The 23794-nt window shown below is 43.0% G+C and overlaps 1 protein-coding gene across 3 annotated transcripts in view; it reads right to left on the bottom strand.

Moving 5' to 3' along the window:
* Window positions 1–23794, bottom strand: part of TTYH3 (tweety family member 3) — a 77407-nt gene that overhangs the window by 7711 nt on the left and 45902 nt on the right. For all 3 annotated transcript variants that reach the window (XM_081889197.1, XM_081889198.1, XM_081889199.1), the window contains exons 6-13: window positions 19414–19486; window positions 17913–17988; window positions 8625–8680; window positions 7436–7528; window positions 7251–7343; window positions 5766–5902; window positions 2463–2639; window positions 633–708 (exon numbers count right to left, since the gene is read on the bottom strand). In XM_081889197.1, coding sequence (XP_081745323.1) covers window positions 633–708; window positions 2463–2639; window positions 5766–5902; window positions 7251–7343; window positions 7436–7528; window positions 8625–8680; window positions 17913–17988; window positions 19414–19486 — 781 coding nt within the window. The remainder of the gene's footprint in view (window positions 1–632; window positions 709–2462; window positions 2640–5765; window positions 5903–7250; window positions 7344–7435; window positions 7529–8624; window positions 8681–17912; window positions 17989–19413; window positions 19487–23794) is intronic.

The following is a 23794-nucleotide window of genomic DNA, read 5'->3' as shown; positions in this document are numbered from 1 at the left end:
ATGTCATTCATATCTCAATTGGGTGCTAAAGCACACTATCAACTCACCAGTGCAAAGGCTGATATACTGCAGGTTATTACAAGCTTGAAACCAAAGAAACTAAGCAGTGAATGAAACAAAGCTGAGCCTGAAACAGCTTCCAGGTCAATCAAAACCTTTCATGAAAGACATTTCCCTATTCTGAAAGTTTGATACAAAAAAATGAAAAAATTACCAAGATTGAAACAGAAGACAACCCCCCCTAAACACCTGTATATCTTTAAGGCAGATTTTGGAGAAGGATTCAGTGTTAATGTCAAAACACAGTTTCCACTACAAGCTCAAGAGTTACTATGGTGATATATCTGCAGACTTACTAGCAGAATATATTTGCAGAATTCTTCTAAAGGTTCACATCTGTGACAACAATCCTCATGTTCTAAGCAACATGCATGTTTGTTTTCCTATATGAAAAGGAACCTAGACATTTTACCAGGAGACAAGTTGTGTTAATGTGTATGGGTGCAGGAAGAGCTCATGTTTCTGTTCTAAATAGATGCTTATTCATGAAGCAGTATATAGGAGCTGACTACACATATTTCCAAAGCAGATTTCTGTTTCACCCTTCAAAGCAGTAATTAAAACAGACTTACGGAGGGAGGTGGAGACTCCCGGCCAATCAAAGGTGTGTTCTCACATCGGGGGTTCTGAAAATTTGCATTCTGGCTCCTGAGGGGAAGGCAAGAAAAAGTAAAGCGTGAAAAGGTCATTCACTTTCTGGTTTACAGTATTTGTGGAAGTAAAAAATAAGGTGGCTGCATTCGTTGTGATCTTGGAATTGTATACACAGAATGTAATCTGTGAACTGAGCCTTAACAGGCAACTGCTGCTCAACAGCCAGATTAGGCTGGTGGATGTTATTTCCTTGGCTCAGGAGGCAGGCAAGAGATGTACCACTCCCATGAAGAGTCCTAGCCCTGTGGTTATATCCAAAGATGCACATCATATGCCAGTCCAAAACACGACCAAAACCTGCACATTATTCTGAGTTGTCTCTAGACAAAGAATTATCTCATATTCCATATTATTAAAGTTTGTGGAAGATGTTCCATTTGTTCCATTACAGAGACAATGGTGGAAATACAATAGGCCAGGGGCGGAGGAGCCTTTTTCAGTCCAAGGGGTGGTTTCATTTGGGTGGCAAAAGGGGGCAGGACAACAAATGCAATGTATCTTTGTACTACAGGCTACTTTCTTAACATATTCACACACCTGCTTATAGCCCCCATCCAGAGGAGCAAGAGGCAAAAACATTCAGCCTGCAAAGCAGGGCCAGCGAGGAGGGTGGCCTGGGGTGAATAAAAGAATCATAGAGTTGGAAGAGACCACAAGGGCCATCGAGTCCAACCCCCTGCCAAGCAGGAAACACCATCAGAGCACTCCTGACTTATGGTTGTCAAGCCTCTGCTTAAAGACCTCCAAAGAAGGAGACTCCACCACACTCCTTGGCAGCAAATTCCACTGTCAAACAGCTCTTACTGTCAGGAAGTTCTTCCTAATGTTTAGGTGGAATCTTCTTTCTTGTAGTTTGGATCCATTGCTCCGTGTCCGCTTCTCTGGAGCAACAGAAAACAACCTTTCTCCCTCCTCTATGTGACATCCTTTTATATATTTGAACATGGCTATCATATCACCCCTTAACCTCCTCTTCTCCAGGCTAAACATGCCCAGCTCCCTTAGCCGTTCCTCATAAGGCATCGTTTCCAGGCCTTTGACCATTTTGGTTGCCCTCCTCTGGACATGTTCCAGTTTGTCAGTGTCCTTCTTGAACTGTGGTGCCCAGAACTGGACACAGTACTCCAGGTGAGGGCTGACCAGAGCAGAATACAGTGGCACTATTACTTCCCTTGATCTAGATGCTATACTCCTATTGATGCAGCCCAGAGTTCTGAGGAACCAGATAGTGAGGCTTGAGAGGCCACATTTGCCCTGGGTCTGAGGTTTCTCACTCCTGTTTTGAACACACAGCATCTCTACTGGCAAGTGTTTCCAATCTTTAAGTACCACTGAGTCTTTTCCCATTAAGCTCTGCAAATATCAGTTTATCCACTTGCAATACAGAAAGATATAAATAACTTGGCTTGCAGCTGCAGTCACATACAACTCCCTTTTTGGTTCTCCAGTAGTAACTGCTGCCTTCAACTGTATCCATACATTATCTCTTAAACCAAATACCAGGATCCACTCAGGTACAGAGAGCTGCAGAACAGAGCCTCCCTTCTTCCCTCCCTGTTCATCCTCCCACTGCGAATATGTGAAACTGCCAGACCACAGGCCCATTCAAGGACAGTACTACTGACTGACAGAGCAGTGGCCCGCCCTGGGTCTCAGGAACAGTCCTGCTACTCAGCTAACACTTTTCAGTGGAGATGTCCCTGTGGGTGCACATAACCCACTCTATGCACTGAGCACCATCTACTCACATGTACTCTGTGACGGGAGCATTGCTGACTGTGTGCGCCGCTGCTGGGATGCTGGTCTCGCTTCCATAGCTGCTCCCACAGCTGTAAAGACTAGGCATGTGCACCCTGTACAAGTTGTCGTGCGTTTGCCTGTTCCCTTGAGCAGTCGATTCATCCTCTCCATCATCATCTGAACTCCTGCAGACGGGAGGAAAGTTTCTCTTCAGGTCTGCTGCAGAGCAAACCAGACCAAGCACGTGGCGTTGCTTCTCCTCCCCCCTCTTTTCCCTGCTTCTGAGTAGTACAGCAACAGCTTCCTTCTCACAGCAACCACCTCCCCACAGAGAAGAGAATGACTCAGACCTCCCACAACTGCAGCCTGGGCTTTCAAAGCCTGTCACATTTCTTCCCACAGAGCCTGCCAAATAACTCAGAACCAACAAAGCAGTCTTCCAGGAGCTGGTGCAGGATAGCTGGGGCTGATGGGAATTGCAGTCCAAAACAGCTGGAAGGCATCAGGCTGGAATACAGGGTGGCAATGAACACAGCCACTGGATGCATAACTAATCTAAGGGGCCAGTGTAATATTAAGACTGTGGGGTAAGGAGGCAGCCACACATACACAGTCACCTTTTTACAAGTTAGGAGATTGCCACATTCTGTCAGTATTATTAACTGGTACTGAAGAATCTCGGGGATGTTTTATATGAAGACAGGCCAACTTCTTGCTTACAGGATCTATTTTGTGTTTGTTTACTACAATGTCTACTAACTGGAACCTGGGCAAAAATAGTGGTTGTGGCAGAGACAGATGTCAAATTGTGGCTCAAGAGCTGAGGCCAATTGCCTACTCTACTCCTGGAGCCAGCCTATATCCAAGTTCCTGCATTCCAAAGATCCTAGCACAAAACACAAGCTGCCTGGCAGAGTCTCACAGACACTTGGTCAGAAGCAACTAATTCATATCCCTATTTTATAGAGAAGGCATTCTGAGGCTAAGAAACAGGTGATTAGCACAAAACCAGCCATGGCAAGTTTTGCCAGGTTTTAATGGGTTCATTACTGAGTTAGAAACCCTTGCCAATCCACTACAAATCACCCAGAAATCTACCAGTAGATCCCAACTTACCTTCTTTCTATCCTGTTTTTCCTAACCACCAGATTTGATATTTGTGTCTACACCTGATATGATAGACAGGGGAAGTGTTCCCCTCCTATTTGCAGGGTTTTTTGGTACAACAATCTGAGGAACTTTTTCAAAACAGCTTTGTAGATATTTAAAGAATAAATGCACACTCCAAAGCTCACAGAAATAATGAGCAAGTGATAGAGACACTTTGAAAAGTAAAGCTATAAGCAACCAGGGTGGGGGATGGACTACATTGTATTCTGAAAGAAAAGTCACGAGAAAAAACCTACGCAACACAGGCCACAAGTGTGTAAGGGGTCCAAAGCAGGCAATGGTTAGAAACTTTTAAGTAACAGACATAATTGGCATGTGGCTTTCGTATGTCTGAAGGAAGAAGAGGAGGAAGGGCAAAGACTATGGTGCCAGCAAAACTCTGCCTGGGCTTACATAACCAGCAGCTTCTCTGTGGGACCTTCTCAGGTGAAAGACTGAGATCATTCAAAGAGTGATCAAGGAATTTGGTTTCCAGACAACAGTTAATTGGGTAATTTGAAATGTGTTCCACAAGGTGGCAGTGAACATTTGCTGAACAACAGGAATTAAGGGTCAGCAACACCGCATTTTACGTCTCCTGAACATTTTACAGGTCAATCTTATTAAGTGGTCTTTTTGACATTAAAGACAATCCTAATCACTCCAGGAAGACTTGCCATCCCATACCAGTCAGACGTTCCCAAACTGTCATGACATTTCTCTTTTAATGCGTATTTTGCATCCCATGGACGTCTTATCCTCTAAACTTAGCGTCTTGAATAGTACTATTGGGTAGTGTGAGGAGTTGTGGCTAATAATGTTTGCTTGAGATGACTTAGTGGGTGGATTTTGGTCCAAAATCTAAAAGACTGCCATGCATAACACTTCCTTCTCTGCTCCATTTGGCCAGTTTCTCTTCACATTGCCCTGCCGTGTACTGCTTGGGTAGTTTGCTTACATCACACAGAACTGTCAGCTCCTTTTCCTCAGCCTCTGGAATCCCAGCATGTGGATGACACACAACTATTTTTCCTTTTCATCTAATACCAAAGGTGCTGCTGTTGTTTTGAATCGCTGCATGGAGACTGGATGGGGTTAAGGGCTAATAAACTGAGGTTTAATCCAGATGGAGATGTTCCTGTTTAAAAACGAGATGGACCCTAGAAAAGAGATTCACTCCCCTTGTAGAATCAGGTTCGCAGTCTGGGAGCCTGCTCCTGGAGGCAGCTTTATACAGTGGTACCTCGGGTTACATACGCTTCAGGTTACAGACTCTGCTAACTCAGAAATAGTACCTCGGGTTAAGAACTTTGCTTCAGGATGAGAATGGAAATCGTGCTCTGGCAGTGCGGAAGCAGCAGGAGGCCCCATTAGCCAAAGTGGTGCTTCAGATTAAGAACAGTTTCAGGTTAAGAACGGACCTCCGGAATGAATTAAGTACTTAACCCGAGGTACCACTGTACCTGGATGACCAGGTGGCAGCAATGGTCGGAAGTGTCTTTGGCCAGCTGAGGTTGGTACACCAGCTGCACCCATTCCCAAGGAAATGGACATCCAGGTTATTGTAACAGTCTACATGGGGCTCCGATTGAGGAAAGTCAAAGTGTGGACAATTAACCTTTAAAACTTTAAATCGTTTCTGTCCAGGATACCTTAGGGATCACCCTCTCCCCATATCATCCTGCTTGCTCCCTAAGGTCTGAAGGAGAGGCTCTTCTGTGTCCCATCTAGAGTAGAAGCATGTCTCAGTGCTATAAGATAGGGGATCTTCACAGTGACTGTTTCCAGATTATGGAATGCCTTGCCCATTGTGTATTGTTTACAATGAGTTGCAACAGCTCTTCAGTGTTTCAGACAGGGGACACTCTAGCCCTACCTGAAGACGCCAGAGATTGAAAGCTTCTGAATGCAAAGCAGGTGTTCTAGCACTGAGCTATGGCTGCTGATTCCTGTCTCTTTGATTTGTAAACAACTTAAGACTTTTTCTTCAGAATACTGGGTGGCATATACAATCATATACAATTTTATAAAACTAAACTTTAAATGTTGTAAGTAGCTGTGAGTGGTGCTCTTGTACCAGAAAGAGATATAAACGTTTTTGTAAGCAAAATAAAATAGTCTTGAGTGTGAGGCACCACTGTTCCCTCTGTTTGTGTGCATACCTCTTTTGCTGCCAAGTGTGCGGGACGCTGCACACTATAGAACTGAACATGAGGGCAGTGACAAAGGAGAAGAGAACCAGATAGATAAGCCCTTCCACACCATCATAGCAGAAGCCCGTCAGAGATTGTATGTAATCCTAAAAGGAGAGAAACAGAGCAAACTCTTTTAAGCTCAAGATGGAAGGCAACACTGTCGCCTGGCCTCCCACCTGCACAATTCCTCCATTCAAGCATGTGTAGTAACACTGTGCTTTATTTTGTGAGACTGTCATGGGAGCTTTTAAAAAAATGGCTCACCTTCTAAAATTGCACTTTAAAAAATGCAAAAATAACGCAACAGTATAAATAATAAGAAAAGAAAAGAAATTCAAACCCTATCGTTCTTGAGTGTATTGCTGTAATACATTAAGCATGTTGTTACTGGTCATAGCAATAATTTATAAATCTCATCTATTTTTATTTTCCAGGTATCACATGAGGATGCTCCAAAGAAAATCAGAACTGAAAGAACTCTAACAAGCAGTAGATGCTGACTTTTCATCCTAATGCTTTCTACAGAGACAAATACATTAAGGTCAGCACACAGGTATACGAGCTACCATGGCATAGTAGCCAAGAAGCGAAGACAGGAACCAGGAAGTCACCAGTTCAAGTCCCACGTCTGCTACAGACTGAACTAGGTAGCCTTAGGTAAGCTGTTCTCCCTCAGCCTCAAAACTACCCACCTGCAACGTGCAGACAATGATAAACCTTGCATGGTTGTTGTAAGGATCACAGAGCTAACACACGCAAGGTACCCCTGAACACTACTATTATTAAAGTTACAAGCACACCAGAAAGAAGAGGAGAGGCACACTTCTCTCTCTGGATGTTGCTTTTCAAAATCAGTCTTAGCTAAATATGTAGATCATAATCCAGGTGTGCTGCTGCCCTGCCTTCATGCCCCTTCAAGCTTTACACAGAACCATTATCAAATCGTTCCAGTGTATCTTTGCTGCCAAGGAAAGGGCAAAATGGCATGCCAACATTGTTTTTCCTCCAATGGGAAAGGCCACCAGATTCAGCTCATGTAAAAGTATGTGCTGCTCATGGTGTTCAAATGCCCTTGTTGCATGGTGAAGCTCAAGATGAGATAAGCTGCCTTGGGCTGAATGCAGTGTTCTCTGTCTGCAAGTGCTCTTGCGCTAGTGGGCAAGTGAGTTTTAGTGTTGTGCAACAAAGGAATCTTGCTTATGCATTCTTGCACAACAACATCCCACTGGTGCGAAACATATCATGAGTGGAACAAATATACTACTAAGTGACTTTAACTTAGTGCTACATTTGATACAACCTCTAGTTTTCATGCAGAAAATACAACCAGGGCCCACCTGGTTTTCTATATTCTGTCCTTTCACAGTACACCATATCCCAGTTTTTCACACCACAGCTCTATAGCTACAAGAACCAAGTGATTTACTGTATTTCCTGCCCATTGGTACTCACCAAATGCAGACTCCGACAGTCCACCAGGGCAGTCAGGTGCTGCAGGTTGCTTTCGGTGGTATTCAGAACTCCCTGGATTTGACTGATGTGCTCCTAAAAGCAAAGATGTTAGACAGGAATTGGAATGCAAAGCTGGGCATTTTCTTTACTGGGTTTGTGGAAAGGAATAATTCATCAAGCTTTACCTTGGAAGCGGGGTATTCTTTGACGGCAGACTTCATCAGCTCCAGCACATCATCCTGCATTTCTACCAGGACCTTGTGGCTTCCCGACAGCTTCTGCTCAACACAAACATCATACCTCAGTCATCAGGGCCAAGGCAAGTCAGCAAGCAATGCAATGACTACATCTCGATTTGACAACCTGCCCTAAATTATTGAAGCACTGTCTAGAAGAGTAGCCACCAGTATCCTACACAGGAGAACCGTAGTGTGTCACACTGTGAATTAAAAGCCGGCAGGACGGGGGTGGAAGGCCCCAGGTTCAAATCCCCCCCTCAGGCATAAGGCTTACAAGGTGACTTTGTCAGCCTAAGCTGCCTCACAAGCTTTCTGAGAGAGGAAAGGCAAAGGCCTTTTGTGAAAACAAGACTCCGAAACAAAAAAAGTCAGTCTTTATTTTGTGCTTCTTTCCAGGTCTGCAGGTTTTCTATGTACGTTGGAAAGTGGGTGGCAAAATTCAGAGTTGGTGTTCCATGTTTATAAAGAAAACACACTCCAATTAGCAAACTACAGGCACACCAAAGTTTTCATTACATAAACACACCCTGTGGTTTGCTTGTTTTCCTTGTATTATGATTTATTTTTAAAAATACGTGAAGGAGACACAAATTTCGTAGTCTAAATTGTTTTCAAATGTTGTGCCAGGGAGATTAGCTTTATGTACCGGGCCTTTGGGCTTTTGCTGCAATACCCTGTGTGATTGCTACTCAGATAATTTACCAGAGAGCCTGACCTCCTGAGAGAAGACTGGGTGACAAACCAGGTTGCTGTTCCCATAGGGATCATTTTTGGTTTCTGCGCCTGGAAGGGGGTTGTGTGGTGACCTGAATTTGAAGACATGGGTCAGTTTCCATAGCAAATAGCTGTTTTCACATTAATTAAGAGCCCTTCCTTGCTGCTCCCCTAATCAAATATTGGCGAGCGTTTCCTGGCATTTGCTTTGAGAGCAGATGAGATCATAGTGAGACATGGTGAATGGCCAATCCTCCTGCCCATTGTTCTTACTACATTCGTTTGGGCTCTCCTTTTTAGCAGCAGATGAAAAAATACTCTGACGTTTTGGAGAAGCTAGCCTGGAGACTTGCTGTTAAGACTCCTGGTCATGTCAAAGTACAGCTTAGCGAAACATAAGTGTGTGGGCTGAGGAACTCACCTGCTGAAACGGATTTAGGGAGCCAGCATTGCAGACAAGATAATAGTTCAGAGTATCTGTCAAAAGGGAAGACAAAAAAAAGGGGTAGCAATCAAGGCTTCATATCTGGCTCTGGTTACAGCTTGCTATTCCTGTAATACCTGAATATTTTGTTCTGAACAGCCTGCCAAACAGGTATGCCCTAGAAAAATTGCCAGAGGGGTGGGAGGATGTGGCATGAAATGAAGCTCAATGAATCTTCAAAAAGGAATAGTCTCAAATGTGATGGTATTTTAAAAATATTGCCACCACACAAAATTTCTCTCCTGCAAGTCACATCTGTGGCACTATTAAAAAGAGACAAGGCTATTTTAAAAGAAATTTTTAACTAATCACATGACTTTTCTGGAGAAGCTGTTCAAAAGTATCACACCGCTAAGAGCCGACAGTCTTCCTCTAACCTCTGCGTCAAACATAATGCATGAAGTTCTCCCTCCTACTCCTCATGGAGTGTAAAAAAGGCTTTTAAAAGCAAATATTTGAACAGATAAAAATGCTGGTATTGGGATGGGGGGACAAAACAGGTAGGCTGGCTGAAGAACTGGATGGGGGGCAGAAAAGAGCCAGGAACAAAGTGGGGGGGGGGAGACAGAGTTCGACCTGCACCAGATACCCTGCATATCTCTCTCTCTCTCTCTCTCTCTCTCTCTCTCTCTCTCTCTCTCTCACACACACACACACACACACACACACACACACACACAAATGTGAGAAAGCAGACTTTCTTTTATAAGAGACTGCAGAAAAATTGATTACTTGAGCATGAGTTAACTTGAGCTGGCCAGTCATTTCTTGCATGCGGAAGGACTGACATTCCCCACTGTGTAAAGGACAGTGTGCCAACGGCAATAAACGCAACTGCCAATCTGATAAAAGGAAGCCCAACAAAGAGCTGCTTCTTAGGCACCGGCTTCAGGTAATTTTTCTGAGAAGGCAAGAGGTGCATTAAGGCACCTAACTTTGGTATAACATCCAGAAGAGGACCTACCTCAGGTTGATACAATACAGAATAAAGTCCTTTTCAAAACATGAGAAGGGCCCTCACACTGCTTTCTCACCCAATTGCATATACAAGCACTACTACTACGTTTCTACATCATTCTTAAATACTGTCACCAAGAAGGAAAGGAAAACGAGCTCATACAACCTTTCACAGCCTGGCTTTTAATCCTTTCTTGATACAGATGCGGTGGGAGTGAGTTACGCACAACCAACCATTTTCTCCCCAATTCGCCCTGTCAGAGCCGCTCTGAACCAGTTTTAATGGAATTCCCATTTCTCACCCTTAGTCTCAGCTTCCATGCCTCCTTCATAAGGCACGGTCACAGACAACAGCCACAAGCAAATAAATAAAAAATAAGGAAGCCACAAGGAAGCCTATGGGACTTGTATTTTGGTCTACACACCCTGCACACATGGTGAAAAGGAGGTGGGGGGAAAGCAGTTATTCTAATTGACCATGGTTTTGTAGGGGAAGAAAAAGAAACAGCCAGAAAAGGGGGCAGCAGCCAGTGACAGAGATGCCAGACTTTCTCCTTGTTCCACTGCACTTACCATTAATATTGAACACAGTTTCCAGAAACCAGTGCACACGCTGGAGAGACAGCTTCGTATGGGGCCGCCTGCCTGCTAACCAGGGAACCTGGCAGCTGTTATTTATAATTCATTAGCCCGCTTTGGGGCTGCTTCCAGCTGCTACACCTTCTCGTCCCCCACTGAATTTCTCTTTGGGAGGACTTGTGCTTGCAGCTCAGCTGAGCCAATCCAGTGGTAATCAGCAGAAACTGGGAAAGTTGCAGGACTCCTACATTTATTCCCCAAAAGGGGTTTTGCCATGAATGACTAGGAATGGACAACTGTCCATCAGACTACTAAGCATTTGACCCAAAGGAAAAAAAACCTGTGTATCTAGGTCTGTATTCATGAGCAGGCCTTTCCAGAGCAAGAGCAGAGTCAACATACTAGCACCGTGTCCAAAACTATTCCTCTACACATGGCAATGTACTCTCATGTATGCATCAAGCCACAAGGGGAAACAGCAAATTCCACTGAACCTGACTCTACTGATTCTACTGATGATAACTTCTTGGTAAGGCTATAACTTGGGGTAAACATGTGTATGTCAATTCAAACCTCTACTGTTAAAGAAGAAGTCATTTATTTACAGATTGCCCTTCATCCTACAGGATCCCAGGGCTGTGAACACACAAGACAAAACAATGCAACAATTAATTAAAAATGTAATTGAAACACCACACTTTGCTAATAAAACAATTCAGCAGGAGCATAGCCATGCCCACTTACAGGCCGCCAACAAAGGTTGTGTGAACAGATGTGTTTTAAGCTGTCATCCACAAACCATCAGTGCCAGGGGCAGCCTTTATCTCTAGAGCAGAGGAAGTTCCACAAATTGAAGGGCTGCAGCCCATGATAACTGATTTATCATTCCATGGTTATGGGAATGCTGCTCCAGGCAAGAAACCACAGGACTGATTTTAGGGCACAGACCAGACATTCTTTCAAAACGCCACAAGCTAGACTGATGCACACAACACACACCTTGGATGAGCTCACAGCCAGACATGAATGGGGAGTGCTGCAGAGAAGCATGCAGGCTTAGGTAGTCTAGACCTGCCTTAGGTGACCATTGAACACATCAGTGAAATAAAGACATGCTGCTCCACACAGCATTGGATTAGTAATATGAAGGAGTAGCAGCATCCCAGCAGTGATCGACAGATTTGAGAAGCAGGTGCACTCTATTCCTGGAGCATTCATACAGCTTGAATTATATTGTCGCAGGCCAGACTCTTAGGTATGCCAAGAATAGCTTGCTATACTTTTCATTCAGTGCTTGAGCACCGAAGCAGAAACATGGGAAGTGGGTCAAAGCAAGTACCTCACAGAATCCATGTCACACAAGCCATGTAGCCCATACTGATCCTGTATATTGCCACATGTGATGTAGACATGCAGGGATGGGGTGGGCTCTGGATGCACACCCATCTAAGACAGTGCAGATGTGTCTCTACTGCACACAGACAACTCTGGATGACTTCAGGACACTAGTGTGATTGCCTGCCCCTCAGTGATCCAAAGAGAGTGACAATTCTGATGAGAAGGAGTGAAAAGTCTCTGTTTAATGCCAGTTTTCTGAGAGGGGCATATCAGCAAAGCGGGCTGCTCTTCGGCGAGCCTGGAGAAATCAATAATTCAGTGCAACTACCCAATGCATGAAGAAGTTGTGCTGTGCGTGCGTATGACTTGTCTATTGGGTGGGGGGAAGCCACACTGACAGTTCTGGAAATTGAAATCCGGTTCGCAGAACGTGCATAGCATGAGTGGATGGGAGAACAGGCTGCCCTGTCAGCATCCCTCAAACACCACCTAGAAATCCCCCCCCACACCCCCCCGATAATTCAGTCTGTGCTGTCTCTCTGGTACAGTGGCACCTCGGGTTAAGTACTTAATTCATTTCGGAGGTCCGTTCTTAACCTGAAACTGTTCTTAACCTGAAGCACCACTTTAGCTAATGGGGCCTCCCGCTGCCGCCGCACAATTTCTGTTCTCACCCTGAAGCAAAGTTCTTAACCTGAGGTACTATTTCTGGGTTAGAGGAGTCTGTAACCTGAAGCGTATGTAACCTGAAGTGTATGTAACCCGAGGTACCACTGTATTGGGTTCAACGTCCAGGGAGACCAGAAAGGTGTTGTGGAGAAAGGGTTATTTTACTTTAAGAGGTTGTTATAATCGAGTGCAAACCTTGATTGAAAGGGGATGGGGAAAGATTCAACAACCTAACAGGGGTCAACAACCTGACCCCTACAAAGCCTTCAATGGGTGAACTTGGGCAGGCTCCTCAGCCTCTGAGCTTTCTTTTCTGTTTTTTAAGTAAGTCTCTAGCCCTCCAAGAAAGTTATGGGACAAAATGTGCAGCACCTTCCAAGCAATTTCTGCGAAATGAGAGTGTAGTCACCTTGTATATCTGTCCTGGTACTAAGATCGTCAGGGGTGGTTCTCTCTCAGTTGCACAATGGGATAGACAAAGGCATATTTAATCAACCCTCATCCTATTCACACTATATAGGGAGCAGAGGTGATTAAAGAGACCCCCTGACTCCATTTCAGAGGGAATGGCTATGATAGGACCCATGAAGCTTAAGCTTATTTTATTTATGTCATAGAATTTGTACACCGTTTGATTGTAAAGCACCTCCAAGTGGTTTGGAACAATATGGAGACAAATCCACAACCATACTTTAAAATATACAGAAGTTTAAATGTTGTGTTCACACAGCACAGGAAGAGGTCCAAACACCAAGAAGAGGTCTGCTTGTGCCTTGCCCCTGTCAAAACTTGTTTGCTGCCAAGGGAAGATGGTGATTTGGAGTAGAGAATCAGCAGAGGGAAGAGGTTTTTAACCCTTTCCCCACTTGCTGCTTCTCTGCTCCAGATAACTAGGGAGTGGGGTGTCTGAAGTAAAGGAATGATGGGGTGGTGGTGTAAACTAACCACTCACTTCTCCACTCCAAATCAATCCCTTGCAAAATGAATGTTCTCTTTTAGAAGTAGTATATTGGTTTTTCCGGCTCAGAGGGGATTATGACAATACATGTATGAAGACCAATGGTGATGAGCTCAGAGACCTTGACAACTACTAATTAAGGGAAAGCGTCCCCACGCTCTCTAATTACTTCCCTCCTCCGCCCATCATAGACCTGTTAGAAATGAGAGACTTTTCAGCCCAGATACATGGCGTCTGATGCAGCATCATTCCAGTCAGTTATCCAGACACAAAACATCTTATTGTACATCACCTCTGAACTTTACTGAATCACTTGGTAATAAAACACAATCAGCTGGAAGGACTGGGGCTGGCAAATGGCCTCCTGCCTTGAAAACAAACGTATTGGCTGCACTGGGGTTCCCCTAGCAGGGCAAGATGATTATCCCATCAGCGTCCAACTCTATTGGCCTTATCATACTTAATGAATACTAGATGAGCTGAGCATATAATAATCTAGCCTTCCTGCACACCAAATTGCTTCATTTCCCTCTGCTCCATTCCCCTCCCCTCCACACAGCATGTGGAAAAACAAAACAAAGAATCTCATCTCATCTCTAAACTGTGAGTGGAGAAGATGATACACTTAATCAGATTATCTTCTGCGCCATTTATTCTGCTTAGATTTGAAACATGCCAACGTAATTTGGGTATATTTAAAAGCATTTCAATTTCTACTATTCACTGTTGTTGTTTTCCAACAGGAGGAAAAATGCCACACTATCCTACAATTAAATGCAACTATGGATATAAGGATCATGCATCATACAGAAGATCACATCTATCGGTCTGGCTGGGATGCTTTCAAAACAAGCAATTTATATCCCTGATTAGGAAAAGCAAGCTTGATTTTATTTTCAGATTTTCTTCAGTCAAGTTACTTATGGAAAATTCCCCTATCAAAAGCTCTCCAGCTCAAGGATCTCTTCTGTATTTCTTAAAATTCAAGTTGCCTTAGCTAGTCCTGGGTCTTGGCAAAGGGGAGACAAATCTGGCCCCATCCACCCACCAAAGTAGGACCAGTTTGCTTCCCCATATCCTGCCAGAAAAACAACACCACACTGAGCTCCAAATGGTAGTTACTTGGGATTGCAGAACTGAAGGGAAGCATTTCTCTGGCCTCTGTCACCAGCTAGGAGACTTGGGACACTAGAAGACTGACTCCCAGGAAGTACATCATAACAAGGGGTAGATCAACGTTGCCTCATCTGTTGGTTGGTTGAAAGAGCGGCTGCTGCCACCCTTGCTTCCCTCTTCCCTCCCCATTCCTTTTGTGTTATGTCTAGCAGATTGTGAGTCTGTAGGCAGAAACTACCTTATACAGTGATACCTTGGGTTATGAACTTAATTCGTTCCAGAGGTCCGTTCTTAACCTGAGGACACTTTTGCTAATGGGGCTTCCCACTGCTGCTGCACTGCGGGTGCGCGACTTCCATTCTCATCCTGGGGCAAAGTTCTCAACCCAAGGTTAGTGGAGTTGGTAACCCAAAGCGTTTGTAACCCAAGGTACCACTGTATTGACAATTATAAAGTTGCAGACATAGAGAGCAAGGTGCCTTCTCTTCTGAAATGCATCTATTTTATGGAATCAGAAAAGCTTCCAGGGCAAAAACAAGCAAGAAAAAACTGTTACTCATGTAACATTTGCTATAATTCTATATGGACATTTACCGTCTCTTTCAGGGTATGTATCAGGGACTAGCAGCTGAATGGCACACAGAAGTTGCAGGGGGGTTAATAAAATAAAATAAACAAGAAATACATACCACTGAGGAACACCCAGCTGACCTCCCCAATAGTCAAGTGGGGGATATATGTGGATGGAGTGGCTGCAAGGGAACCTTTGGGCAGCCCACCCTTGGGGGAGGGATACTGCCTGGCCTATCCCAAAATAGCTCTTTAAGGAAAACTAGTCACTGGCCAAAATTTTTTATTTTCCCAAATTGCCCCAAAATGCTTTGCAGTGCTTCTGCAATTGCTGTGCTGTTTCCTTGTGCACTTCTAGGCACCTTAGCCTTAGTATGTGGCTTGGCACTCCTGTCTTGAGTAGAATCTGGGGAGACAGTTAGGGAGGCCTCTTTCCACAGCACCCCTACTCTCTTGCTTGCAGCACAGAGTTATTTCGGGGGGGGGGGAATAGTCCCTGCCTTTTGCAGCATGGACTGAATGCTTCCCCCACCCCCACCTTCCATGTCTAAAGACATGGCTATATCATGTTTATTTTTACAGATGGGTTAATAAAACCAGGAGTTGTTATGCGTTATAAAGAAACAAATCTTTGTTGGCAGGATTAGGGGGATAATCTTAAATCGCCAGTTACTAACAAATGTTGTTTCCATGTACACAGTTAAGATATCAACGCAGATATATATAAATAAATAAATAGGAAGCTAAACCACACTGTTGACAGAGCTATCCCTGCCATGAAGGAAGTCTGCAAAGCCCCATTAGAATCCTGCACAAGCACCACAGCTGTCACTTGCTCACCCAAGGAGCAGTTCAGCCATCTATTCTGCCTCCCCCTTTCCCGCCTCGACTGCTATCGAAGCACCGTTTTGTCAAATGGACCGTTACCTACCGAGACCCAAATTGAAGGCATCATTCATCTGCTACCTTTCTCAGTCTAGATCAGGTGAGGCAAAGCCCAAGAGAGCACATTACTCAGCTAAGGTGTTCAATTACCCCTTTGTCACAGATGTGTCAAGAACCTCTGCTACTAAGCCTAACAAATTAGTACAGAGAGCTCAGGCTTCCCAGGGCTAAACACAGCTGAATGCTGAGTTTATACAAAGACCCTGAGGCAGGAAACCCTGGATTTCAGCATTTGTGAACATGCATGCAGCTTACTGGGGGAAGGGTACAGAGATTTCAGTATTTCTCTACCCTATCCCCAATTTCTTTGACTTTGTAGAGCAGAAGAAAAGAAACATCAGTTAATGCCATTTAACAAATAATCACTGATTCAAATTTAAACCAATTTTAAATCTGTGGTGTCTCCTGCAAAAGAGGGTTTGTCTATAAATAAATGTCTCTTGATTCTGAAAACACATAATAGATGTTTTTCTTATGTTTTGTTCAGAATGAAAAACATTATTTGTTATATGCCTTCAAGCTACAAATTGTATTTAGAAATAAGAACATATTCACTGTTTTATTTCTTTAGTTATAAACAGTGTTAGAAACTCAGATATGTAAGCTAGGCGCCAAATGGCTCCTTATACCAAGGTGTGTGAAAACCTTCAAGATCCAATGATCTCCAGGCAGGCACCAGCAGATGTCAGGCACCATCCTGATGCCCAGGCATCTTCACTTGGTCGCAAGCGGCTGATAGCCAGGTGCAAAATGCGCCTGGCACCTGGCTAATTTCGAATACTGGTTATAAGCAAGGATTTTTACACTAGAAACCATGGTGGGATGATGGTGCAAAAACTGTTAGCATACTGGAAATGACAGTGGCTGAAACCAATTTATTTATTCTTGGATTGTAACAAAACATTCATTTTCTATATCAGGGGGAGAACTGGACAGCTTATTGTAGAATGTCTATCACCTGCTAGTTGACAAAGCTCCTGCAAAAAGGTGGATCTTGGATAATCCAGCAAGGCAGCTAGGTTAATCTGTCTATTTATTTTAAGAATCATGCAAGTCATAGTTAATCTGTGTTAACTGTTAAGAGACCCTGAGCACACAGTTTTGTGTTGTAGATTTAAACACACACACTAGTGGTCTACTGGGATTCTTTCGTCGTCTAATGTTTTACTGCTGCTGCACTTGAATCTGAATTTCCAAAAAATGTCAATACAGTCCCATACTACACTTTTAAGGAAATATTATATTTCTCTCTTTCTTAATGTTCCAGCCTATTTAACTGCCCTGTCTGGCATGACAAGGGACTGGATGCTTTTAAATTGAGATGCTCACTCGTTCTGGCTTTTATTTTGCTTTCAAAAGAGATCTCGTATTCCCAGAACTACAAAAAGCCAAGATCAATCCACAGAAACATGAATCACAGTTTCAACACATGAATGGATTTCCCGTTGTTTACATAGCCATCATACCAAATCCACTTGCATCTATTTGTGTGGAGTCACCAACACAGTATGAGCAGTGGCTACTTTGAATTATATTTCCACCAACTGGGCTTCTTTCCTTATATACAGAAGTCATTTAAGCAATTGCAGGTTCTTTAAGGAAACTGGTCAAGGCTGAGGCACAATCCCTCAATCAGTTAATCAGATTCTCTCACAGATATTCCACACACTCACCCATAAAAACAAAACCTTGCCTATCCCCTGTCTCATATGCTTCCACAAAGACCTTGGACAACCCCTTGGTCACATACTGTTTTACTGGGAGAACTAGGACTTGAGAGAAGAGATGCTACCATGCCCATATCAGAGGACCTTCTTTGAAGATGCCAACTGTCATTGCCTTGCTGTTCCACTGCACTGGAAGCCAAGACATCCGGGTAATGCCATGGCGTATTCAATGGAGACAAAAGGGTCAGAGGAGGGGGAAAGGCAAAGGGGGAATACAGTACCCTGACACCACAGCTTATTCCAGGCCTCGGTTCACTGTGATGAACCAAGGTTCTGGTGACATGGGCCATCCTCACACCTCCTACCCTCTTCAACCTAACCCTCCATTTCTTGCCTTTCTACAAAACACAAAATGCAGTCACTTACCTGTACTTAGCACCGCATAATCCTCTACCACTCTGGAGATGTAGGCATCAGGGTTAACGCAGAAGTCACTGGAACCCTAAAGGGGAGCAGAGATGACACAAGTAGTAAGAAACACAGGGGGAGAAATAATAGCCACGCAGAGCACAAAAACATTTTATCCCCTGCCCCCTTATTACTCTTCCCAATTTGATCTTCAAACGTATCTTTTAAATTATGATTTTATAAAAGCACCCAGCTCTAAGAATTTATGGCACTCCTGCAGAAGATCTACATGTTCAGGATGTCAGATTTCTATCCAACCATCTGGATATGATGAAAGATGCACACCCCATCTCATCTACCTGCTTTCCATCCACCCCATATTTGTAGAAGATAGCAGATCTAGGGGGAAATCAGCCAGTTTTTTATGTTCAGGAAGGAGTTTTTGTCATCAAGCATTCAAATATAGAAACTCCCCACCATCAGCACTAACACATAAACTTTAAGCAGTCCAGTCCAGGAAAATCTTTGCCACTTGATTCTGCTGCAAGTATAAAATCTCATTTTAAAAGCAGGGCACTGGTAGTAGCAACCCTGTTTCTCAAAAGCTTTTTGTCAGTAAGTGATACATATCAACAGCTCCTTGAAAAATAAGGCTTCCAGTAATTTTTAAAAATAAAGGCAAAGAAGTTTCATTGTCTCTACACAGGAACAATGTGTAAACCACAGTCCCACATAACTGCTACTAGAAGCTGCAGCCTTGATTCACTTACACCATGGGTGCAGCGCTTGGAGCTAGAGCAGCCAACATGATGGTGCCAGACTACACCTTCCACCACCCCGACCACTGGCCAGACCGGCTGGGGCTTGTGGGAGTTGTAGTTCAGCAAACATCTGGAGGGCTTCATAATACAGTGGTACCTCGGGTTACAGACGCTTCAGGTTACAGACTCCGCTAACCCAGAACTAGTACCTCGGGTTAAGAACTTTGCTTCAGGATGAGAACAGACACCGCGTGGCGGCAGTGGGAGGCCCCATTAGCTAAAGTGGTACCTCAGGTTAAGAACAGTTTCAGGTTAAGAACGGACCTCTGGAACGAATTAAGTTCTTAACATGAGGTACCACTGTACTTATCCTAGCCTGGAGGAATCCCATTATTCCTGCCCCCTACATATGGGCAGAGGAGAATTTGAGAGATCTCCCATTCTCCCTGCTCTGAATGGCTTGTGCTACCTTGGGAGGTGCGGGGTGGGGGCAGGGAAGAGGCATGGGCCTATTGGGACTTAATTTTTTTGATTGTTAATTGTTCTATCCAATTTTAATATTGTGATTTTGCACTGTAGTAGTAGTAGTGATAAAAATAATAATACACATGGGTGCTGCTCCTGTGGTACAGGTGGACTGCACCCTAGGGTTGTTGTTTTTTATCTAGCAGTAAATAATGTGTCAATGGAGAGGATGGTTCACCTGTCTGCTTAAACAGCAGTGCAAGGTGTGTGAGTTTTGTATCATAGCCACTTACCACAGCAACAGCTAACTCCAGACCCAGGGACCCCCAGCTCACAATGAGGGCAAGAACCCCTAGAAGACACACTCTGCAGGAGAAAGAGAAACAGGCTCAGTTTGGCAGACACCTTGGCTCCATTCTAATACCTTAATCTTAAGTGTAACTTCTAATTTAGAGTTCAAAGTAATAAGGAGGAGGAAAAGCTGCCAAACAATTTACGTTTCCGTAACTGGAAATCTGAAGGCGTAGCTGCTTCGATAAGCATCCTGACCTCTTTCTTGTGGAATAACAGCGCTATATAAATAATTATTTACAGGAAACCTCAAAACAAGCCACTTATGAACAGAACAGTTACTTTGCAGGCAACATGAGCAACGACTGCAGTTCATTTTTTGCCCTATGCCCTTCATATTTGGCATCCGTGAACTTTCTTCTTTCCTTCTACATCTGAAATGCAGAAGACCAAATGCTGCTGGCTCACTACTTTGAGGGGGATTTGAGGACTGAATGAGCAGGACAAGTAGTTTTAGGTTCTCTTGTCCTGAAGATTGGCTGTGAGGAGAAACTGCCCAAAGGGTCTGGGACTGCAGTCTAAAAGTGTGAACAGCAAACATACATATCATTGTGCAAGGAACACTGTGTGGTCCAGCTACTGGCCTGCAGCTGTATTTCACACCCCTGACTTTTAAGAGTGCTCATAAGAAGCCATCGGCCTGATCATTGAACACCAAGCACAACAGTAGAGAAAACACTGAAGTGTGAGAGACATCTCATCTTCTCCACACATTTTTTCTCTTCTTTGCAAGTGAAACTGTTGGCAATTTTTAAAAATACATATCTTTTGTAATTCTGTAGGGCAGGAAAAAATGTTTTCTGCTTTGTGACTATTTATATCCTGCTTTTTTGCCTAAAGACTCTCAATTAACAATGTAATAAAATGAGGTTGTGTGATCAAGCAGGCACTCTGTCTCTTGGTAAGCAGTCCTGATCCATGACCATCCCGCCATTTTGAGTTGCAAATGCTACAAGGATGAGAGGCAACAGAATAGACATACAGTGGTAACTCGCAAGACGAATGCCTCGCAAGACGAAAAACGCGCAAGACGAAAGGGTTTTTCGTTTTTTGCGTTGCTTCGCAAGACGATTTTCCCTATGGTCTTGCAAGTTTGCTTCCTTTTTCTTAAAGCCGTTAATACCCAGCGAATCTGCGCTCCGCAAGACGAAAAAATCGCAAGACGACACAACTCGCGGAACGAATTAATTTCGTCTTGCGAGGCACCACTGTATTGCAGACTGAAGAGAATTTTTTCTAGAAAGCTAACAGGTACCATAATTTTTGTGTTTTAATATTTTGTTGAATGCCGCCCAGAGTGGCTAAGGCAACCCAGTTAGATGGCCAGCATATAAACAATATAATAAATAAAAATAAATAAAATAAAAATAAGTCATTCTTAAAAGTAGCACAAGCAGGATCTGAGTAGCATAAGCCAATTCTGCATGCTCAGGATGGCAGTAGATTTGTATTTCTATTCCACTCTCACTGGCAAAAAAACCCCCCTGAAACTAGAGGACATTTAAAAAATTGCTTTGATTGCAGTGTATTTCTAAACTGGCCAGAGAGCTTTGTTGTGCAAACAAACAAACAAACACTGCACTGAGGGGGACAGTCTAACAGGGAAAGAGAGAGCTATACACACATCCTCTGACACTCTTACATTAGTTCTTTGGATCTCAGCCCTTATCGTTGCTGAAAATCCTTAGAACCGGCATCTAATTGTTAAGTCCAGGTCTCTGGAATTCTTGAATATTGCCAGTAAAACACACCAGAATATACTATGTTAATAACAGTCTTTTGAACACAAGTTTTCATTATTGTGTATACACGACAATAAGCAAATCCTGTTATTAAAATGTAGGCACTCCTTTATGCATAGCTAGCTACTTTGGAAAACTACACCCAAGCATCAAAGAACCCACTGCACAAATAGAAAAAACCCACAACAGAAATAAAGAGATGGGACAATTAATCAAGATGATGATGACTTGGTTTTGGCATCCTACCGAGTCATGACTGTGATATCTGAATTGATAAGCCATGGATTGCAAACAGCCTGCAAACCATGGTTTGAAGTGGGTTTAAAGTCATAGTTTGTTTGAGCTATGGTCTGATGTGATGATGACTGAATGGACTAACTGTGGATGTTTGTTTATTAGATGCATTTACTACACTTTCTTCACCAGTGGTCCCAAAGCATGTTGCATCATTACAAAACAGTAAAACACAATACAAAAATAATGAATCACTAAAACAGCTTATTCTTTTTTTCCCATTTGCTTTCATTTGCTTTTATGTTTTATATTGCATGATTAAGACTGTATTTTTGTTTTAATGGATATTGTTTTTATATTTTACATAGTGTACACTACTTAAAAATGCTTTTAAATGAAGAAACAAGCAGTAGTTACTGCCTTTGCTCTGCCTCCAGAGGCTGCTGCACCATGGATACTGGAGTGAACACTTGTAGGGGACTGCTGAGAGAACAGGAATCAAAACGTGTAAGAAGCTCTAAACTACGGTTTGCATTCCGGTAATTTTGGAAGCTCAAACCATAAATTATGGTTACCATACACCAGTGCTTTTTTCTAAAAAAATGTTTAGAGGTACTCACATTTTCCTACTCATATTGAAATACTACCCTCATTTATTTATTTTTAATAATTTTTATTGAATTTTCAAATTATAACAACAAATTTTCCACAAATCTTACTTGAATAATTTATATATCCATATTTCTCCCCTCCCCACTCTTTGGCTTCCCCCGTATTTCCGTATTGATTTATTAAACAAATTCTACACCCTGCTGATTTTGCCTCTTATATAGTTGTGAAAGTTTAGTCAAAAAGTGCCAATGAGTCCAAATCTTTATACTGTCTTTTTATATAGTTTATAAATGGTTCCCACTCTTTTTTGAAACCAATGTTGTCTCTCTCATGTATCCTCTCTGTCAGCTTAGCCAGTTCTTCCTTTGTTGGCGTTTTCTCTGTTTTCCATACTTGTGCTAATAAAATTCTTGCTGCTGTTGTCGCATACATAAACGATCTCCAATTTCCCTCTCTTATATCATGATCTAAAATTCCAAGCAGGAAAGATTCTGTTTTTTAACAAAGGTTTTTCCCCAACATTTTTTTCAATTCATTATATATCCTATCCCAATATTCTTTAACCTTCTTGCATTCTCACCATACATGAAAAAAGTACCACCTTTCTCTTTACATCTCCAACAGAAATACTACCCTCATTGAGGCCAAACTTAAATTGTTTAGGGGTATGTGTACTCCTGCATCCCCCCAGAAAAAAAGCACTGCCATACACCATGATTTAAAAGCTGCTTTTGGTATGATGTCTGAATTGGACCAAAATATACATACACTGGGTTTAAACTCTTCGCAGGGTACATTGTTATATGGTATTGATGATACAGCTATGGGCTATCACCTGGTCTCAAGTACTTCCTTTCCAGGTAAGATGACTGAGAGGGGCATGGAGGAACAACTGCAGATATTCCTGGATGACACTGCATCCATGCCAGTCTGGGGTCAGGCCTGAGTTTGGGGCTCAATTGTCACCCTGATGGATGCCCTTTGTAGAGAGGAGGACGGGGGAGTAGATGCTCCTTCTGCTCAATTTCTCAGCAGTTTCAAAATCCCTGCCTCTTGCACACACAAATTATGACTTTGATCTGCCATATGTATTTGCAGCCTGATCCTATGTATAGTGACCCACTGATTTAATAAGCACATACACCCAGATCACATAGGAAAATTTTGTATTTAGATCAACAGAATTATGCAGTACCACCAAAGCACCAACTGCGTAAAAGAGGTATGCAAATCCTTGGAAATGTCAAGCTCTAGCCACATCTTGTGACTTCCCAAGTCATAATGAAAACCATCACGTGTTATTGTATGATTTTAACTTGTCAAAACAAGGTATTTAATTTACACAGCTTGATCTTTTTTTGTGCAATACACTTTCACAAGCAATAAGGAAGCTACAGATATGAAATCCTTCTGACTCCATTAATCAACTGTGTGGATAAGTAAGTTTCTCCTGAACCACAGAATGGTAGCTGCTATTTTGCATTTTGTTTAAGCACCCTCAATGCCTTCCTTTATCAGTTTTACCCTTTTGTTTCCAAGAAACACATTCTTCATGGTAAGCATTCCCTATCCTGCCCCCCAAATGCCTAGATTTAAAGCCTCTGTAATGTGAGATCCATCTCTAAATTAAATACACAAGTTCAACTTCTGAGTGCATAAAGATACACTGCAAATGACCAATATGCAGGTGAACCGTGCACTTGAAGGGCCTTATCATCTTAACCATATTAAAAGG

Source organism: Podarcis melisellensis (assembly GCF_964234715.1).
Source record: "Podarcis melisellensis genome assembly, chromosome: 14".
In the NCBI taxonomy this organism is placed as follows: Eukaryota; Metazoa; Chordata; class Lepidosauria; order Squamata; family Lacertidae; genus Podarcis; species Podarcis melisellensis.
This window is presented reverse-complemented; position numbering and strand designations above follow the sequence as displayed.